The sequence below is a fragment of the Amblyraja radiata genome, chromosome 3 (assembly GCF_010909765.2).
Source record: "Amblyraja radiata isolate CabotCenter1 chromosome 3, sAmbRad1.1.pri, whole genome shotgun sequence".
Lineage (NCBI taxonomy): Eukaryota > Metazoa > Chordata > Chondrichthyes > Rajiformes > Rajidae > Amblyraja > Amblyraja radiata.
In genome coordinates, this window is record NC_045958.1 from 91,569,218 (window position 1) to 91,590,359 (window position 21,142).

At 44.3% G+C, this 21,142-nt stretch overlaps 1 protein-coding gene across 1 annotated transcript in view; it reads left to right on the forward strand.

The window, feature by feature from the left end:
- sap30 (Sin3A associated protein 30) overlaps positions 1-19,614 on the forward strand; it is a 28,200-nt gene extending 8,586 nt beyond the window's left edge. Inside the window, exons 2-4 of the mRNA XM_033018317.1 lie at positions 121-246; positions 9,995-10,093; positions 18,644-19,614. Of these exons, the coding sequence (XP_032874208.1) occupies positions 121-246; positions 9,995-10,093; positions 18,644-18,766 (348 nt within the window). The 3' untranslated portion in view covers positions 18,767-19,614. The remainder of the gene's footprint in view (positions 1-120; positions 247-9,994; positions 10,094-18,643) is intronic.
- The last annotated feature ends 1,528 nt before the right edge of the window (positions 19,615-21,142 follow it).

Consider the following 21,142-nt stretch of genomic DNA (forward strand, 5'->3'; position numbering starts at 1 on the left):
AGCTCCACCAGCTGCGTCCCAGTGCTGCCCATTGCCTGTTCATTCTCTCCTGGTGCAAGCAACCTCCCATTGGTTATTTGTTATTGTAACGCAGGATTTTGTTTTACATTTATTTTTCAGGTCCGACATTTGTACATATGCGACTTCCACAAAGGGTTCATACAAAGTGTGCGAAACAAGAGAAAGAGGAAGGGTAGTGATGATGATGGAGGTGATTCGCCAGATCACGAAGCTGAATCTCCAGAGGTAAATGCGTGCGGTATCAGAATCTCATTTACGAGTGAATGTTGGAGTTTTTTTAATAAACCTATTTTTCCTTTCCTCTAATACGCTGCTTTAAATTTTCTATTTGAGTTTTAAGCACTGCGGCGCAGTGGTAGAGTGGTTACTTTGCTGTAGAGTGGTTACTTTGCAGAGCCAGAGACCCGAGTTCGATCCTGACTGCGGGTGCTGTCTGTATAGAGTTTGTACGTTCTTCCAGTGGTGACCACATGGGTTTTCTCCGGGTGCTCTGGTTTCCTCCCACGTTCCAAAGATGTACAGATTTGTAATGATTAAGAAGGAACTGCAGATGCTGGAAAATCGAAGGTAGACAAAAATGCTGGAGAAACTCAGCAGGTGAGGCAGCATCTATGGAGCGAAGGAAATAGGCAATGTTTCGGAACGAAACATTGCCTATTTCCTTTGCTCCACTGATGCTGCCTCACCCGCTGAGTTTCTCCAGATTTGTAGGTTAATTGGTTTGTAAAAATTGTAAATTGTCCCTAGTGTGTAGGATGGTGTTAGTGTATGTGTGATCGCTGGTTGGCACTGACTCGGTGGGCAGAAGGACCTGTTTCCATGCTGTATCTCTAAGTTAAACTAAACAAATGTCCTTGGGTCACTGAGGTTTTCCTGAGGTTACTGATTCTGTAGAAACACAGAAGAATAAGAACATAAGAGCTATTTAGCCCAACGAATTTGTTCAAAATTATGAGTGAAATAGGTGAAAGAGAAAAGGTTGTGATTATTTTTTTCCTCCTGTCTCCTTCCACCTATATCCCTTCCCCTGACCACATTTCATGCCTCTTCTCTCCATATCTCACAACCTTTTGTCATATTTTCACCTCTCACCCATCTGCCAATTAACCCCCCCCCCCCGGCCCTTCACCTGTATCCACCTATCACTTGCCAGGCTTTGTCCCACCCTCCCCCCCCCCACCTCTCGTCCTGCTTTCTTTCCTCCCACTACAATCAGTCTGAAGAAGGGTCCAGACCTGAAACATCACCTATCCATGTCCTCCAGAGATGCTGCCTGACCCGCTGAGTAACTCCACCACTTTGTTCCTTCCCCTGATCCAAGTCATCGATGTATGCTGTAGCTTGAAGGCATATGGACCGGTTACATTCCTGAAACCTGTTCAGATGCTTAGTTTGCAAATTTGGAGCAGGTTCCCGACATCATTCTTCTTTGTCACTGTCTCAGTCTCCTTGTTTGGCGTGACCAATATGCCTTCAGCGTGTAGCTTCTTTGACCTGTACAAACCAAGCCCAGAGTCACTGATCTGCCCTCTGTGTCCACTGCCATCAACGAGTCGACTTTGCCCATGAACGCTGATCTGCCCTCGGTGCCCAATGTTGTTTACCTGCACGTCTAAGTCTCTGAACTTAACGCGGCCTGTCCCATCCACTCAGCTGTCATGGTCTCTTTGTTCATGTGTTTTTTGCTCTGTGTTGTAACATCAACGTTAACGTCCACGCCAGGAAATGATTGAGGCATTAGTTTAGTTCAGAGATACAGCATGGCAACAGGCCCTTCGGCACACTGTGGATGCGCCAATCAGCGATCACCCATATGCTAACTCTATCCTACACTTTAAGGACTATTTTCGAAGACAATTAACCTACAAATCTGCACACCTTTGGGATGTGGGAGAAAACCCCGAGAAAACCGGGTGCTGACTGTACGGAGTTTGCATGTTCTCCCTGAGACTGCGTTGGTTTTCTCCGGGTGCTCTGGTTTCCTTCCACATTCCAAAAACGTGCAGGTTTGTAGGTTAATTTGCTTCTGTAAATTGTTCATTAAGTGTAGGATAGAACTAGTGTACATGGTGATTGCTGGTTGGCGTAGACTCGGTGGGCTGAAGGGCCTGTTTCCAAACTGTATCTCTAAACTAAATTAAAGCCCACATGGTCACTAAGAGAACGTACAAACTCTGTACAGACAGTCCCCATAGTCAGGATTAGGTCAGGTAAGGCAGCAACTCTACCGCTGCATCACTGTGCCACCCCGTAATAAATAGACAATGGATGCAGGAGTAGGCCATTTGGCCCTTCGAGCCAGCACCGCCATTCAATGTGATCATGGCTGATCATCCCCAATCAGTACCCCGTTCCTGCCTTCTCCCCATATCCACTGACTCTGCTATTTTTAAGAGCCCTATCTAGCTCTCTCTTGAAAACATCCAGAGAACCTGCCTCCACCGCCCTCTGAGGCAGAGAATTCCACAGACTCATCACTCTCTGAGAAAAAGTGTTTCCTCGTCTCCATTCTAAATGGCTTACTCCTTATTCTTAAAGACGCACATTTTTCAGCAGTTCAAATGTGCTAGGCTTTGTACCTTGGATGTTCATATATCAGAGACTGGACGCATGTACAGAGAGAATATCAGTATAGTGAACAGCTGGGGTCCAAACATGGTTCCTTTGGTACCTTACTTGGAACTCAAAGGCTCAATTATTACTGCGCTCACTTATCCATCAGCAAATTTTAAATCCATGCCAGTTTATTACCTCTATCCCATGTGTTTCCATTTGAAGAGTAAGTTATTCAACTTTATCAAAGATTTTAGAATTCTTTGCCTCAGACGGTGGTGGATGCCAAGTTTAGTTTAGAGATACAGCGCGGAAACAGGCCCCCCGGGTCCGCGACGACCAGTGATCCCCGCACGTTAACACTATCCTACACACACTAGGAACAATTTTTACATTTACAGAGCTGATCAACCTATAAACCTGTACGTCTTTGTAGTGTGGGAGGAAACTGAAGATCTCAGAGAAAACCCATGGGGAGAACGTACAAACTCTGTAGAGACAGCACCCATAGTCGGGATTAAACCCGGGTCTCTGGCGCTGGAAACGCTGTAAGGCAGCAACTCTATCACTGCGCTACTGTGCTACTGTGCTGCCCTTGAGTCATTGAGTTGTCATTGAGATTGATGGGTTCTCGATTAGTAAGGGTGTCAAAGGCATGGGGAGAAGGCAGAAGAATGCGGTTGAGTGGGGAAAATACAGCCACGATCGTATGGTGCAGCAGACTCGATGGGCCAAATGGCCTAATTCTGTACCTATGTCTTATGGTCCATTTTCTAAAATTCCAAATTCTGTGCGCCACATTAACATTTTTATTAATGCCTCTACCTGCCTCTACCTTCCAAGTCTGCTTTATTGACCTATGAGGAAGAGAGATGACATTTTGCCAAATATGTCTTTAAAAGGTTAACTCTTTATTTTTAAATGGTGGTGTATAGTTACAGATTCTTCCCTTGGGGGAAACATCCTTTCCATGCCCATTCTATCAAAATCCTTTAGGATCTTAAATAGAGTCAGAGAGTGATAATGTGGAAACAGGCCCTTCTGCCCAGCTTTCCCACACTGGCCAACATCTCCCAGCTACACTAGTCCCACCTGCCCACGCTTGGTCCATATCCCTCCAAACCTGTCCTATCCATGTACCCGTCCAACAGTTTCTTAAATGTTCAATAAATTCTCCTCGCACTCTTGTAAATAACCAACAGATACAGGCCTTTATCCAACTTTTCCATATAAGACATCCCACCCATTCCAGTAGTTGGTCTAGTAAACCTTTTCCTGAAATGCTTCCAATGCATTAACATCTTCCCTGGTATGGCATAGAAGAGTGGGCCACAGGAACAGGCCCTTCAGCCCACAATGTCTTTGCCGAACACGATACCAATTTAAACTAATCTCCTTTGCTCGTGATCCCTCTCTTCACTGCATATCCATGTGCCTATCCAAACGCCTCTGAAATGCAGCTATCATATCTGCCTCCACCACCCCAGCAGCACATTCCAGGCATCCCATCTCTTTCCGTGTTAAAAAAAAACTTGCTCTGCACAGCTCCTTTAAATTTCCCCCCTCTCGCCATGAAGCTCTGCACTCCAGTCTTTAACATTTTCACACTCATAAAGGTTGTGACTGTCTACCCTGTCTATCGCTCTCTTGAAGTTATATACTTCCCTCCCTCTGGTAAACATATCTCTCTTCAAGCCCCCACGTCCTTCCTGTAATTGAGCCACCAGAACTGCACACAATACACCAATTTTTCCAGTAAGATCAATACTGAAATCGGGACTCTGGATGTGGTCTTACCTGCAGCTTGAACAACTGGTGCACATACTCTCCTTTTGCATTCAATTTCCCTGCATTAAATAACAACATTATTTGTTTTCCAACTTGCTTGCTGCATCTACATTAGTCTTTGGCGAATTGTGCACTGGGGGACCAGAACTAGGATGTCATGGTGACGCCACTGGTAGAGCCACTACCTCAAAGTGCCAGAAACCCGGGTTCGCTCCTGCCCACAAGTGCTGTCTGTCTGGCGCTTGCACGTTCTTCCTGTGTCCACGTGGGTTTCCTCCGGGTGCTCCCGTTCCCTCCCACATCCTAAACAGATGCAGAGTTATAGCTTAATTGGCTTCTGTAAAATTGCCCCGAGTGTGCAGGGAGTAGATGATAAAGTGGAATAACATACAACTAGTATGATGGGGTGAATGGTAGTCGGTGAGGACTCTGTGGGCCGAAGGACCAATTTCGAGATGGACACAATTTGGTGGAGTGAATCAGCGGCTCATGCAGCATCTCTGGAGAAGAGGGATGGGTGATGTTTTGGGTCGGAACCCTTCTTCAGCCCGTTCCCATGCTGTATCTCCTAAACTAAAAAAACTCCATCTGAGTTCTACAATCTCTCACCGTTTAGTTATTGTTTTTCACTCGTCATGTCAAAGTGTAAATCTTTTTGCCACATCCTCCATTTTCCATATTTTTGCCCACTCACTTAGCCTATCTATATCCTTTTGTAACTTCGTTGTGTCCCATGTCCTTATTTTTGCTTCTTTGTGCTATCGTAAATTTTGCAAATATTCTTTCCGTGCTTTCGTCAAAGCTATTTAAGTAAATGGAGGCTAATTGTTGCCTCTTGTCAACCGGATAAAAAAGATTAATTTGTATCTATGCCAAGACCATAAACTAAACCAAGTGTGCTGCCAGTTAATCAGGACAACTCTTGCAGTGAGCACACGTTTTTTCCATTATAACTCTTCACGTTTTAGAGTTGCATCCTAAATGAAGGATTAGGCTGCACACACATTGCTACTTTGTGTAAAATTAATCTGAATCGTGATATTTCCAAATAGCAGATAAAAGTTGCAAGTGATTTGGAAGAGTTATGGGGAAGACATTCTGTGTTTTAGTTGCTCTTTTTATTCTGAGTTAGCAGTTAGTGGATTAAAGAGTCATCCCCTGTGACATGCGCACAAAATTGAAGGTCGACCTTGTAACAGGCGAGGGAGGGATTGCAGCAATAACAATCAGGAAAATAGAAACTGCAATTTCAGGTCTGCTGCATCTGCAGGTTTTGTTTGGTTTGTCATTCACTTTTTTTTGACACAGAAAATACTGGAAACACTGAGCAGGTATGTTAACATCTGTGGAAAGGAAAACAAATGTTAATATTTGGCGTCAAAGCATCCACAGATGTTGGGAGGGGAAGAGTAAACTAGTGTAGAAACATGGAACTGCAGATTGAGGAGGCACAGTGGCGAAGCGGTAGAGTTGTTGCCTTACATCGCCAGATACCCAGGTCTGATACTGACTGCGGGTGTTGTCTGTACGGAGTTTGTATGTTTTGTGTGGGTTTTGGCCGGGTGCTCCGGTTTCCTCCCATACGCCAAAGACGTACAGGTTTGTAGGTTAAATGGCTTGGTATGCTTAAATTGTCCCTAGTGTGTAGGGTAGTGTTAGTGTGTGGGTATTTGCTGGTCGGTGCAGACTCAGTGGGCCGCAGGGCCCGTTTCCACGCTGTATCTTTAAACTAAAGTAAACTGTTCACGTTTTAGAATTGCATTCCAATGATGGATTAGGTGGAACACACACAGCTACTTTGTGTAAAACTAATCTGAGTCATGATATTTCCAACAAGCAGATAAAAGTTGCAAGTGATTTGGAAGAGTTAAGGGAAGGATATTCTGTGATTTAGTTGCTCATTTGCTTCTGCGTTAGTGGTTAAAGTGTCACCCCCAGCAACGTGCACACAATTGAAGGTCGACATTCTAACAGGCGAGGGTGGGAATGCAGCGTGGCAAGCTCAATAAACTGAATTAAACTAAACAATAAAATCAGGAAAAAGAAAAGTGTGATTTCAGATTTATAGCATCGGCAGTTTTTTGTTTTTTGTTTACTTTTGTGAAAAGCAGAAAATACTGGAAACCTTCAGCAGGCAAGTCAGCATCTACGGAGAGAGGAACAGATGCTAATATTTGGGTTCAAAAATGCTTTCTCAGAAGTTGGGGGTGGGTGAGAAAACAAGAGTAGAAACCAGGAACTGCAGATGGGGCCAGCACAGTGGCACGGCAGTAGAGTCGCTGCCTTGTAGCTCCAGAGAGACCTTGGTTCGATCTGACTCTGGGTGCTGTCTGTACTGAGTTTGTACGACCGAGTGGGTTTTCTCTAGGTGCTCCAGTTTCCTCCCACATTCCAAAGATGTGCAGGTTTGTAAATTAATTGACTTCTGTAAATCGTCCTTTGTGTGTAGGATGGGATGAGTGTAAAGGGCCTTTCCCACTACATGAGTTTACCCAAGAGTTCTCCCGAGTTTAAAAAAAAATCAAACTCGTGGTAAGTATGTAGAATGTACGTAGCAGGTACGGAGGAGCTCGGGACGTCTCTTAGCGGCTCGTAACGCTAACGGCAGGTACTCGGGAAACGCGATAAGCTCATGAAGCTTTTTCAACATGTTGAAAAATGTCCACAAGAGCCCCGACTACGAGCGGCTATTACTGTAATTCTCCGAGTACGAATCAGGGGAAACTCGGGAGAACTCTTGAATTACCTCGTACAGTGGGACAGGCCCTTAAGGGTGATTGATGGTTGACGCCGACTCGGTGGGCCGAAGAGATTCATGCATCCCTAAACTAAACTAAAACTAAGATGCTGGTTGACAAAAGAAGATGCAAAATGTTGCAGTAACCAGGCAGTCAAGCAGCATTACAACGGAGACCTTGCTTATTGTCATCGTCATGTGCTTTGGGATATTTCTGGTGTGAAAATTGAAACATAAAGTCCATGAGCAGTAATTCTGAAACACACCACAACTAGCTCAATATTTAAATCCATAACATTATATTGGTGCTCTGGCAATATTAAAAGGATTTATGGTTTAGTATCAAGGAACATAATTATTACTTTGATACATGCTGAATGCTTCTATGATTCACTCAGGTACTTATGCCAAAAATAAATGTTTCCAGTTCCTTGTGACCTCCTGTTACCCCAGGTATGGTTTGGTTAGTGGGTCTTGGGCGAGGGTTGCTTAAATGCACACCAGTCTGCTTTCGTTGCAATTCCTGTTCCAACTTGGAAGAGAAAATGCCTGCGTTTGCAAGCCATTTGGAGAGCCAAATGTACTGTGGATCTGACCATGACATGAGTTGCAAACTTTAGGAAAAAAACATCAGGGGACTATTCATGAATAACTACATGGAAGGAAGCCACTAACTTCCTTGTGCTCATTGGAAACAACTATCCAATTAGCCCTTCAATTGTGTTTACCCCATGGTTCTACAAACATTTATTTCCTAATTTTAAATGGATAAACATAGAATAGTCCAGGCCCTTCGGCCCACAATGCCTGTGCTGAACATGGCACCTATGTTAAAATGATAGCTTCTGCCTGCACATGCTCCAATCCTTAAAGATTCTTGTGATAAATACTGTAATTTGTCATGGGGTCGCACAGCATGGAAACAGGCCCTTCAGCCCAACTTGCCCTGCCGACCAAGACGCCCCATCGACACTAGTCCCACCAACCCGTGTTTGGCCCATATCCCTCTAATCCTTTCCTATCCATATACCTGTCCAAATGTCTTTTAGATGTTGTTATAGCACTTGCCTCAACTACCTCCTCTGGCAGCGCGTTCCATATGCCCCCTGCCATGTGGAAAAAGTTACCCCTCGGGTTCCTATTAAATCTTTCCCTTCTCACCTTAAACCTATTACCTCTGGGTCTTGATTCCCCCAGAGATAAAACTGTGCAAAACTGTTAGCCATCTTTTAACTGGTAGAAAATAGTTAGTGTGCAGAGTTATGTTTTCCAGCTGTAGTATTTTCCAGGATTGTGCTCTGATACTGCCTGATTTAACCCTTATTTTTTTTTTCTTAAAATTTCTACTCATCTGTCATCGTTTAGACACAAGGCAGATGCTAGTTTTCAAAAAAAAAGCTTACGTTATGGAGTAACTCATCGGGTCAGGCAGCATCTCTGGAAGACATGTATAGATGATGATTCGGATTGGGACCCTTCAGCCTGACCCTCTGAGTTACTTTCTGATTGCAACTGATTAGTGCGGGTGTCCCAGGTTATGGGAGAGGGCAGGAGAATGGGGCTCAGAGGGAAAGATAGATCAGCCATGATTGAATGGTGGAGTAGACCTGATGGGTCGAATGGCCTAATTCTGCTCCTGTAACTTATGAACTGCCTAGCTGTTATCAGGCAACTGAATCATCCTACCACAACCTGAGAGCAGTGCTGAACCTCCATCTACCTCTTTGGTGACCCTCGGACAATCCTTGATTGGACTTTGCTGGCTTCATCTTGCACTAGACGTTATTCCCTTATCATGTATTTATATACTGTAAATAGATTAAATATAATCATGTAATGTCTTTCTGCTGCATGTTTAGTACACAATAAAAAGCTTTTCACTGTACCTCGGTACCGTGGCAATAAACTAAACAAAACTGAAACTGAAACTTTCCATTTTGAGACTTCTTATCAATACAATATACAAAACCGTTTATATGTCATTTGAACCTCAGATTAAGTTCAAACGAAATTTGGTTTCTGCAGTCGTACAACAAGAAAAGAACCAAGACACACACCAACACAATTTACACAAACATCCATCACAGTGAATCTCCTCCTCACTGTGATGGAAGGCAAAGTCTTGTCTCTCCCCTGCTCTCCATTCTTCTCCCAATGTCAAAGTCAAAGCCCTCGGCGGGCGATGGCAAGTCCCGCGGCCATTTAAGGCCACGCAGGGCGATGTAAGGCCCTGCTCCGGGTCTTGATGTTGGAGCCCCCGGTGGGCGCCAGCAAGTCCTGTGGCCGTTTAAGCCGCGCCAGGCGATGCAAGGCCCTGCTCCAGGTCACTTTCAAACCCGCAATTCAGGCGGGAGATGTTGCCATTGCGGGAGCTCCGAAAAGCGGTCTCCCACCAGCTCCCGATGTCATTGTCCACCGGACCTGCGGCTGGAGCCTCCGAGCTCCGGAGTCGGACCGCAGCAGCGCGCCACCACAGCTCTCCACGCTCCGAAGCCGGCCAGCTCCACGATGGTAGGTCCGCAGCTCCTCCAAACCCGCGACTGGAGCCCCCAGTCGTTCCGGTTGGAGGCTGCTCCACAGTGCTAGGCCCCAACGACAACGGAGACCCGACAGGGAAATGGTCGGGTCACCCGTACAGGGAAGAGATTTAAAAGTTTCCCCCACCCACCCCGCCCCCCCACACATACACAGTTAAAACCCCACTACAAACTATACCCACAACGGGACAACGTGAAATAAAAAAAGGCAGACGGACTGCAGAGGCCGCTGTGACGTCAGTCGCGCTGCCCACCGGAAGCTTGGTTTGCGTTTTGGTTTGGTTTGGTGGTCTTGGTTTGTGTTTTGCGTTCTCCAACTTAATTTAATCAAAGGACATTCAACCTTTTATTTTCTCAGGTCGATTTGTTTCAATTGCAAGTAAATACACTGAGGCGCTACAAGAGACACTTCAAACTACAGACCAGACCAGGCCTAAATAAAGCTCAGCTAGCTGAGGTATTGTACACCTTAAAATATCTCTCTCCCTGTGTTTAGTAATGCTAACAAAGTGCAAGAGGTGATGTTGACATCAGAAATGCTTCTGCAAAATAGCGATTCGCTTGGGTGTAAAATTAAAACCTTATCCAACCATAAACCAAACTTTTTCTTTTTTGTTACTTCACCTGATCCAAATCCAAAATATGTATAGGAAGGAACTACAGGTGCTGGTTTATATGGAAGATAGACACAAACTGCTGGAGTAACTCTGCGGGTAAGGCAGCATCTCTGGAGAAAAATGAATAGGCGACTCTTCGGGTTGGAACCCTTGTTAGTTGGGTTTGTCGTAGCTGGCCATGGAGCTTGACTTTGGATCACGTCAAAATATCTGTTGCAACCTCTTGTTGGCTTGGGGCAGAAGAAGGGTCTCGGCCAGAAATGTGACCCATTCCTTCTCTCCAGTGATACTGCCTGTCCCGCTGAGTTACTCCAGCATTTTGTGTTTATCTTTGGCGTGTGGGTGTGTGCCTGCATGTGGAGTGTTTGCAAAACCTCCTTTGAACTAGCCAATGGTTTCATGCAAATTTTCAAGCAATTGGATTTAAAAACAGTGCCAGCTGCTCTTCATAAATGTGCACACTTAACTCTTCATCAGTTCTAATTGATATAATTTTTTTATTTTTACAGTGAGTGGGCTTTTTATTTCTTACTTTCCTGTCTGGGGGAATCCAAGTGACTTCCTTACATGAGCATGCTCAGTAACTGGTCCTGAGGGTGAAACATTCTGCAGATTATGAAGTTGTGTGAATTTCTTACCGAGTCATGGTAAAACAGCCCTGATATCTTTTTGAGCTTTTCCACTTTGATTTTAGTTCAGTTTAGAGATACAGAGTGGAATCAGGCCCTTTGGCCCACTGACTCCATGCCAACCATCGATCAACCTTTCACACTAGGTCTATGTTACCTCACTTTTGCATCCACTCCCGACACATTAGGGGGCAATTTACAGAAGCCAACCCCCACCTTGTTGAGATGTGGGAGGAAACCGGAGCACCCTGGGGAAACCCTCGCGGTCACTGGGAGAACGTTCAAACTCCATTGAGACTGCACCCGAGGTCAGGATCGAACTTGTGTCTCTGGAGCTGTGAGGCAGCAGCTTTACCAGCTGCGCCACTGTGCCTCCCACAGTGCGGCTTTTGGTTTGAGCAGGTCAAAGGGAAGCGAACAATTAATCCTAGTTGACTACCCAAATGTTCAACAACCTCGCTGAGTTGATGTGTCGGTGGATGTAACTTTACCATGCTAATATGTGATCCAAGTTACAATGATAACTGAAGATTGGTTAAAAGGCCTCTGCGATAGAAAATCCTTTTGCAAAGTGGGCCTGGCATATCTTTCAGGAAATGTCATGTACAGTGGCTTGCAAAAGTATTCATACCCCTTGAACTTTTCCACATTTTGTCATGTTACAACCACAAACGTAAATGTATTTTATTGGGATTTTATGTGATAGACCAACACAAAGTGGTGCATAATTGTGAAGTGGAAGGAAAATGATACATGGTTTTCAAATTTTTTTACAAAAAAAAAACTGAAAAGTGTGGCGTGCAAAAGTATTCAGCCCCCTTTACTCTGATACCCCTAAATAAAATCCAGTGCAACCAATTGCCTTCAGAAGTCACCTAATTAGTAAATAGAGTCCACTTGTGTGTAATCTAATCTCAGTATAAATGCAGCTGTTCTGTGAAGGCCTCAGAGGTTTGTTAGAGAACATTAGTGAACAAACAGCATCATGAAGCCCAAGGAACGCACCAGACAGGTCAGGGATAAAGTTGTGGAGAAGTTTAAAGCAGGGTTAGGTTATAAAAAAATATCCCAAGCTTTGAACATCTCACGGAGCACTGTTCAATCCATCATCCGGAAATGGAAAGAGTATGGCACAACTGCAAACCTACCAAGACATGTCCGTCCTCCTAAACTGACAGGCCGGGCAAGGAGAGCATTGATCAGAGAAGCAGCCAAGAGGCCCATGGTAACTCTGGAGGAGCTGCAGAGATCCACAGCTCAGGTGGGAGAATCTGTCCACAGGACAACTATTAGTCGTGCACTCCACAAATCGGGCCTTTATGGAAGAGTGGCAAGAAGAAAGCCATTGTTGAAAAAAAGCCATAAGAAGTCCCGTTTGCAGTTTGCCACAAGCCATGTGGGGGACACAGCAAACATGTGGAGGAAGGTGCTCTGGTCAGATGAGACCAAAATTGAAGTTTTTGGCCTAAATGCAAAACGCTATGTGTGGCGGAAAACTAACTGCACATCACCCTGAACACACCATCCCCACTGTGAAACATGGTGGTGGCAGCATGATGCTGTTGGGATGCTTTTCTTCAGCAGGGACAGGGAAGCTGGTCAGAGTTGATGGGAAGATGGATGGAGCCAAATACAGGGCAATCTTGGAAGAAAACCTGTTAGAGTCTGCAAAAGACTTGAGACTGGGGCGGAGGTTCACCTTCCAGCAGGACAACGACCCTAAACATACAGCCAGAGCTACAATGGAATGGTTTAGATCAAAGCATATTCATGTGTTAGAATGGCCCAGTCAAAGTCCAGACCTAAATCCAATTGAGAATCTCTGGCAAGACTTGAAAATTGCTGTTCACAGACGCTCTCCATCCAATCTGACTGAGCTTGAGCTATTTTGCAAAGAAGAATGGACAAAAATTTCAGTCTCTAGATGTGCAAAGCTGGTAGAGACATACCCCAAAAGACTTGCAGCTGTAATTGCAGCGAAAGGTGGTTCTACAAAGTATTGACTCGGGGGCTGAATACTTTTGTACGCCACACTTTTCAGTTTTTTATTTATAAAACAATTTGAAAACCATGTATCATTTTCCTTCCACTTCACAATTATGCACCACTTTGTGTTGGTCTATCACATAAAATCCCAATAAAATACATTTACGTTTGTGGTTGTAACGTGACAAAATGTGGAAAAGATCAAGGGGTATGAAAACTTTTGCAAGCCACTGTACTGTACATAGTTTGGGTTAACCCTCTTGCCCCATCCCCTCTAATTAACCTAGTGATCCATCTTTACTCTATGGTAGGAAACCTGAATACCCATTAGAACTCCACGTACTTGTGGGAAGAATTTGTTTAACTCCATACAGACAACACCGCCAGTCACAATCACACCCAGCTCCACAAGGCTGTAAAAGTGATTGCCACCCTTCCTCCTTCAACCCTATTTCATACTCGTTGTAGGAGCAAATGGAAAGGCCACACGGAGTTGGCATTAAGTAACAGGTGATTTATTAAACCAGTCAAAGCTGATCTCCTGAGCGTGACATTGGCCCAGCTTTTACATTCTCTGCTGACAAGATTATACAGAAACTTGATTAACAGTAAAACTAGTCTGGATTACAGTATGGAGGTTACAGAAAGTCTTGGGTAACAAATTAGGTCTTGATTACAGAATAAAATGAATATCCACATCCAATATAGTTGGCAGTGGATCCAATTTTCTGTTACAATGATGGGCTGAAAGGTGGCGCAGGGGTAGAGTTGTGCTTGCAGGGAGGCTCGGGTTTGATCCCGACTATTGGTGCCGTCTGTACGGAGTGTGTGCGTTCTCCCAGTGGGATTTCTCAGATCTTCGGGTTCCTCCCACACTCCAAGGATGTACAGGTTTGTAGGTTAATTGGCTTGGTATAAGTATAAATGGTCCCTAATGTGTGTAGGATAGTGTTAATTTACAGGGATCGCTGGTCGGTGCAGACTCGGTGACCGAAGGGCCTATTTCAGCACTGTATCTCTAAACTAAACATGTTCAGTTAAGTTCCCGAAACTTGTGCGTTGTCAATGCTACATTCCATGTCTCTACTTTTAGGCTTTGTCTGTGGTTACCTATCAACACAATCCACATCCCTATTTAATAGTTATTAGCCCTCGCTATTCTTTCCCCATCACCACTAACTATCAACATAATTGTAACAGCCCATAGTGATCCAACACCCAAATTCATATCCGTTGTATTAAATGGGGTGATTTTGTGGGTGTACTGATACCTATGCAATTGCACTGCACCTTTCATCCCACAGATTGGAGCGAAATTTAGAAACATAGAAATTAGGTGCAGGAGTAGGCCATTCGGCCCTTCGAGCCTGCACCGCCATTCAATATGATCATGGCTGATCATCCAACTCAGTATCCCGTACCTGCCTTCTCTCCATACCCTCTGATCCCCTTAGCCACAAGGGCCACATCTAACTCCCTCTTAAATATAGTCAATGAATTGGCTTCAACTACCCTCTGTGGCAGAGAGTTCCAGAGATTCACCACTCTCTGTGTGAAAAAAAGTTTTTCTCATCTCTGTTTTAAAGGATTTCCCCCTTATCCTTAAGCTGTGACCCCTTGCCCTGGACTTCCCAACATCGGGAACAATCTTCCTGCATCTAGCCTGTCCAACCCCTTAAGAATTTTGCAAGTTTCTATAAGATCCCCTCTAAATCTCCTAAATTCTAGAGAGTATAAACCAAGTCTATCCAGTCTTTCTTCATAAGACAGTCCTGACATCCCAGGAATCAGTCTGGTGAACCTTCTCTGCACTCCCTCTATGGCAATAATGTCCTTCCTCAGATTTGGAGACCAAAACTGTACGCAATACTCCAGGTGTGGTCTCACCAAGACCCTGTACAACTGCAGTAGAACCTCCCTGCTCCTATACTCAAATCCTTTTGCTATGAAAGCTAACATACCATTTGCTTTCTTCACTGCCTGCTGCACCTGCATGCCTACTTTCAATGACTGGTGTACCATGACATCCAGGTCTCGCTGCATCTCCCCTTTTCCTAATCGGCCACCATTTAGATAATAGTCTGCTTTCCTGTTTTTGCCACCAAAATGGATAACCTCACATTTATCCACATTATACTGCATCTGCCAAACATTTGCCCACTCACCCAGCCTGTCCAAGTCACCTTGCAGTCTCCTAGCATCCTCCTCACAGCAAACACTGCCCCCCAGCTTAGTGTCATCCGCAAACTTGGAGATATTGCCTTCAATGCCCTCATCCAGATCATTAATATATATTGTAAATAGCTGGGGTCCCAGCACTGAGCCTTGCGGTACCCCACTAGTCACTGCCCGCCATTGTGAAAAGGACCCGTTTACTCCTACTCTTTGCTTTCTGTTTGCCAGCCAGTTCTCTATCCACATCAATACTGAACCCCCAATGCCGTGTGCTTTAAGTTTGTATACTAATCTCTTATGTGGGACCTTGTCGAAAGCCTTCTGGAAGTCCAGATACACCACATCCACTGGTTCTCCCCTATCCACGCTACTAGTTACATCCTCGAAAAATTCTATAAGATTCGTCAGACATGATTTACCTTTCGTAAATCCATGCTGACTTTGTCCAATGATTTCACCACTTTCCAAATGTGCTGCTATCCCATCTTTAATAACTGACTCTAGCAGTTTCCCCACTACCGATGTTAGACTAACTGGTCTGTAATTCCCCGTTTTCTCTCTCCCTCCCTTCTTAAAAAGTGGGGTTACGTTTGCTACCCGCCAATCCTCAGGAACTACTCCAGAATGTAAAGAGTTTTGAAAGATTATTACTAATGCATCCACTATTTCTGGAGCTACTTCCTTAAGTACTCTGGGATGCAGCCTATCTGGCCCTGGGGATTTATCGGCCTTTAATCCATTCAATTTACCCAACACCACTTCCCGACTAACCTGGATTTCACTCAATTCCTCCAACTCCTTTGACCCGCGGTCCCCTGCTATTTCCGGCAGATTATTTATGTCTTCCTTAGTGAAGACGGAACCAAAGTAGTTATTCAATTGGTCCACTATATCCTTGTTCCCCATGATCAACTCACCTGTTTCTGACTGCAAGGGACCTACATTTGTTTTAACTAATCTTTTTCTCTTCCCATATCTATAAAAGCTTTTGCAGTCAGTTTTTATGTTCCCTGACAGTTTTCTTTCATAATCTATTTTCCCTTTCCTAATTAAGCCATTTGTCCTCCTCCGCTGGTCTCTGAATTTCTCCCAGTCCTCTGGTAGGCTGCTTTTTCTGGCTAATTTGTACGCTTCATCTTTTGTTTTGATACTATCCCTGATTTCCCTTGTTATCCACGGATGCACTACCTTCCCTGATTTATTCTTTTGCCAAACTGGGATGAACAATTTTTGTAGTTCATCCATGCAGTCTTTAAATGTCTTCCATTGCATATCCACCGTCAACCCTTTTAGAATTAATTGCCAGTCAATCTTGGCCAATTCACGTCTCAAATGAAAGTTACCTTTCTTTAAGTTCAGAACCATTGTTTCTGAATTAACAATGTCACTCTCCATCCTAATGAAGAACTCAACCATATTATGGTCACTCTTGCCCAAGGGGGCACAAACAAGACTGCTAACTAACCCTTCCTCATTACTCAATACCCAGTCTAAAATAGCCTGCTCTCTCGTTGGATCCTCTACATGTTGATTTAGATAACTATCCCGCATACATTCCAAGAAATCCTCTTCCTCAGCACCCCTGCCAATTTGATTCACCCAATCTATATGTAGATTGAAGTCACCCATTATAACTGTTTTGCCTTTGTCGCACGCATTTCTAATTTCCTGTTTGATACCATCTCCAACTTCACTACTACTGTTAGGTGGCCTGTACACAACACCCACCAGCGTTTTCTGCCCCTTAGTGTTTCGCAGCTCTACCCATACCGATTCCACATCCTCCAAACTAATGTCCTTCCTTTCCATTGCGATAATCTCCTCTCTAACCAGCAACGCTACCCCACCTCCTTTTCCTTTCTCTCTATCCCTCCTGAATATTGAATATCCCTGGATGTTCAGCTCCCAGCCTTGGTCACCCTGGAGCCATGTCTCTGTGATCCCAACTATATCATAATCATTAATGGCTATCTGCACGTTCAACTCATCCACCTTATTACGAATACTCCTTGCATTGAGACACAAAGCCTTCAGGCTTGTTTTTACAACGCTCTTACCCCTTATACAATTATGTTGAAAAGTGGCCCTTTTTGATTTTTGCCCTGGTTTTGTCTGCCTGCCACTTTTACTTTTCACCTTGCTACCTATTGCTTCTACCCTCATTTTACACCCCCCTGCCTCTCTGCTCTTGTACCCATCCCCCTGCCACATTAGTTTAAATCCTCCCCGACAGCACTAGCAAACACTCCCCCAAGGACATTGGTTCCATTCCAGCCCAGGTGCAGACCGTCCTGTTTGTACTGGTCCCACCTCCCCCAGAACTGGTTCCAATGCCCTAAAAATTTGAATCCCTCCTCCTTGCACCATTTTTCAAGCCACGTATTCATCTGTAATATCCTCGTATTTCTACTCTGACTGGCCCGTGGTACTGGTAGTAATCCAGAGATTATTACCTTTGAGGTCCTACTTTTAAGTTTATCTCCGAGCTCCTTAAATTCATCTTGTAGGACCTCATCCCTTTTTTTACCTATATCGTTGGTGCCAATATGCACCACGACAACTGGCTGTTCACCCTCCCCCTCCAGAATGTTCTGCAGCCGTTCAGTGACATCCCTGACCCTTGCACCAGGGAGGCAACATACCATCCTGGAGTCTCGTTTGCGGCCGTAGAAACGCCTATCTATTCCCCTGACAATTGAATCCCCTATTACTATTGCCCTTCCACTCTTTTTCCCCCCCTCATGTGCCGCAGAGCCACCCATGGTGCCATGAACTTGGCTGTTGCTGCCTTCCCCTGATGAGCCATCTCCCCCAACATTATCCAAAATGGTATACCTGTTTAGGAGGGAGATGACCGCAGGGGACTCCTGCACTTCCTGCCTACTGCTTTGCTGGCTATTGGCCACCCGTTCCCTTTCTGTCCTCTTACCTTTTACCTGCGGTGTGACCAACTCGCTGTACGTGCTATCCACGACCTTTTGAGATGAACTAGAACTGTGATATTTCTCAGCAATTAAACTTGAAGTGAGATCCAGCACACTCTTTTTGTGTATTCATTATTTTGCTTTACTAACAGTTGTTTGTGCAGCAATCCTGTCCATACCTCTCACACAGGGCCACATTCAGACTCGAGGGGTTTGGAGATTTGCTTACGATTCCAAAATTATATTTGGCATAGGAGCCAATTATTGAAAGGCTATCAAGGCCAAGTAGTGAAAGGCTTGGATAGAGTGGATGTGGAGAGGATGTTTCCATTAGTGGGAGAGTCTAGGACCGGAGGTCATAGCCTTAGAATTAAAGGATGTTCCTTTAGGAAGGAGATGAGAAGGAATTTCTTTAGTCAGAGGGTGGTGAATCTGTGGAATTCTTTGAAGCAGAGATAGATAGATTCTTGATTAGTAAGTTATGGGGAGAAGGCAGGAGAATGGGGTTAGGAGGGAGAGGTAGATCAGCCATGATTGAATGGCAGAGTAGACTTAATGTGCCTAATGGCCTAATTCAGCTCGTATCACTTATGACCTTTTGAGATGAACTAGAACTGTGATATTTTGACATTATCCGAGTAAACCTTTTTGTTATTTTCGAAAACTTCTTTTCCAGACCATCAGTCGTCATTTTAGGACCATTCCAGTCAATGAGAAGGAAACTCTAGCCTATTTTATCTACATGGTGAAGAATGACAAAATCAGGCATGATCAGAAACCAGACAGCAGCATTCACTGAAACGGACATTATCTGAGCTCTTCTTGATCACACGAACACACAGTGACAAGAGTTCCACTTCTAAAGTCAGGTGTATTTAAGTATTTTATTGTTTAAAAGCATCGGCTAAAATCGACATGTTTTTTTCATAATATTCATTTTTTATTTTTTTTATTTTTTCCCCAGTCTCAGTTTTTAATGTCTAGAGTATGTTATTGTTAAATAAGAACTATAGAAAAGCAAAGTTCCCTTTCATGTATTTTTATTCTTGTGCAAGGTCCAGCTCTGAAGGAGAATTTGATTCTTTTAAAACCGTTTTTAAGGGATGGGAATTGCTCTGAATGTTTCAGTCCCTTTCTAATGGAAGCCGTGTGTGGCTACAATCCGGCGTCTCTGTGTGCCCAGGATGGACAATGTTGCCGAGCTGTAGCAGGTCATCTGTGCGTGTCGGATCTCCACACGCCTCCTCCGATGTTTTGATACATGGGCTGTAACGGGACGTTTCAGCAGAGAAGCCGGGGCTCTGGAAAACGAAGGCGTACCATCAAATTTTGTAGTGCTTATTAATCCTTTTTTTTTGCGCTGGTAAACATTTATCATTGTGGGAAGTGAAACACTGTCCTGTCTGCAATATTGTGATCGATTGTAAAGTTTCAACTTTTGTGTGCACCGGAATTCTCTTAAGATTGATTTAGTGTTAATATTTTTCCATGTGCATATAAATATACAACGTATTGTACAGTGGCACGCAGAATTTTTTAATGTTTACATTGGCCATCTTCATAGGGCGTGGTTGCGAAGGTATAGGTTTGTTACTACTGTACCTTTAAGACATTGTCGATTTTTGCATTAAACAAACGTGCACAATTTCTCCGCTATTGATTACTCGGCCAAATGTAGTAGATGTTAACGTGGAATTTAAAGCATTCATTGTTGGTCCATTCACGGGCATTCTGTTCCGTCAAATTGCACAGAGGTGAATCTCCAAAATGACAGATTCTTTTAGTTTAGTTTATTGTTACATATACAGTGAAAAGCTTTTGTTGCATGCTAACCAACCATAGGAAAGACAATGCATGATTACAATCAAGTCATCCACAGTGTACCGATACATGATAAAGGGAATAACATTTAATGCAAAAGTCCAGTAAAGTCTGATTAAAGATAGTTTGAGGGTCTTCAATAAGGTAGATAGTAGCACAGGACCACTCTCTAGTTGGTGATAGGTTGGCTCAGTTACCTGATAACAGCTGGGAAGAAACTGTTCCTGAATCTGGAGGTGTGTGTTTTCACACTTCTGTACTTCATGCCTGATGGGAGAGACTGGGGTGAGACTCGTCCTTGATTATGCTGGTGGCCTTGCCAAGGTAGGGTAAAGAGTAATTGGAGTCAATGGAAGTGAGGTTGGTTTGTGTGATGGTCTGGGCTGCGTCCACAATTCTCTACACTTTCTTGCGGTCTTGGATTAAGTTGCGCTCAAACCATGCTGTGATGCATAAGGTGCTTTCTATGGTACATAAGAAAATAATATTGGTGCAAATGGAGAATGAGCTGCAACGTGTATTTACCTTATAGTGGTGCACGCAGTCTGAATACGTGCCTTATGTATGACATGAGAGACAACATTATTTACCCAGGATCGTCAACTCTATTACAAATTTCAAGTGAATATTCTTGGAACATTTTGAAAATAGGCTAAGAAAAGAGTCCCTCTCAAGGCATTGATTCATTTTGGGAGTAGGTGGCAGAGTGGTGGAGCAGCTGGTAGAGCTGCTGCCACCGCGCCAGAGACCCGGCTCTGATCCTGACCTCGGGTGGCGTCTGTATAGAGTTTGCACGTTCTCTCTGCAACCCTGTGGGTTTCCTCCAGGTGCTCCCGTATCCTCCTACATCCCAAAGGCGTGCAAGTTTGTAGGTTAACTGGCCTCTGTAAATAGTCGGGAGACTATAAGAAAGTGGGATAACATAGAAGGAGTGTCAACGGGTTGATGGTTGGCGTGGACTCGGTGGGCCATAGGGCATGTTTTCATGTTGTATCCCTAAATTAAACCAAACTAGTGAACCAAGGTTACTAGTGTTGACAGGCCAGTTGATATGGCCTTATTAGCTGATCATAACTCAGATACTCTGAGAAACAAACCTGGGTTCCCAGCCTTTTTAGTTTAGTTTAGAGATACAGCGAGGCCCACCGTACAGACAACACCCGTAGTCGGGATCGAACCCGGGTCTCCGGCGCTGCATTCGCTGTAAGACAGCAACTCTACCGCTGCGCCACCGTGCCGCCCTATAAAAGTAAAACTTTGTAGATCAACAGGGGGCGCTGACCAGTGCGCGGCTGCCCAGCCAGCAGCTGTCTGTCTTTTCATCTTTTTTTTATTTTGAGTTAGTTAAAGTGTT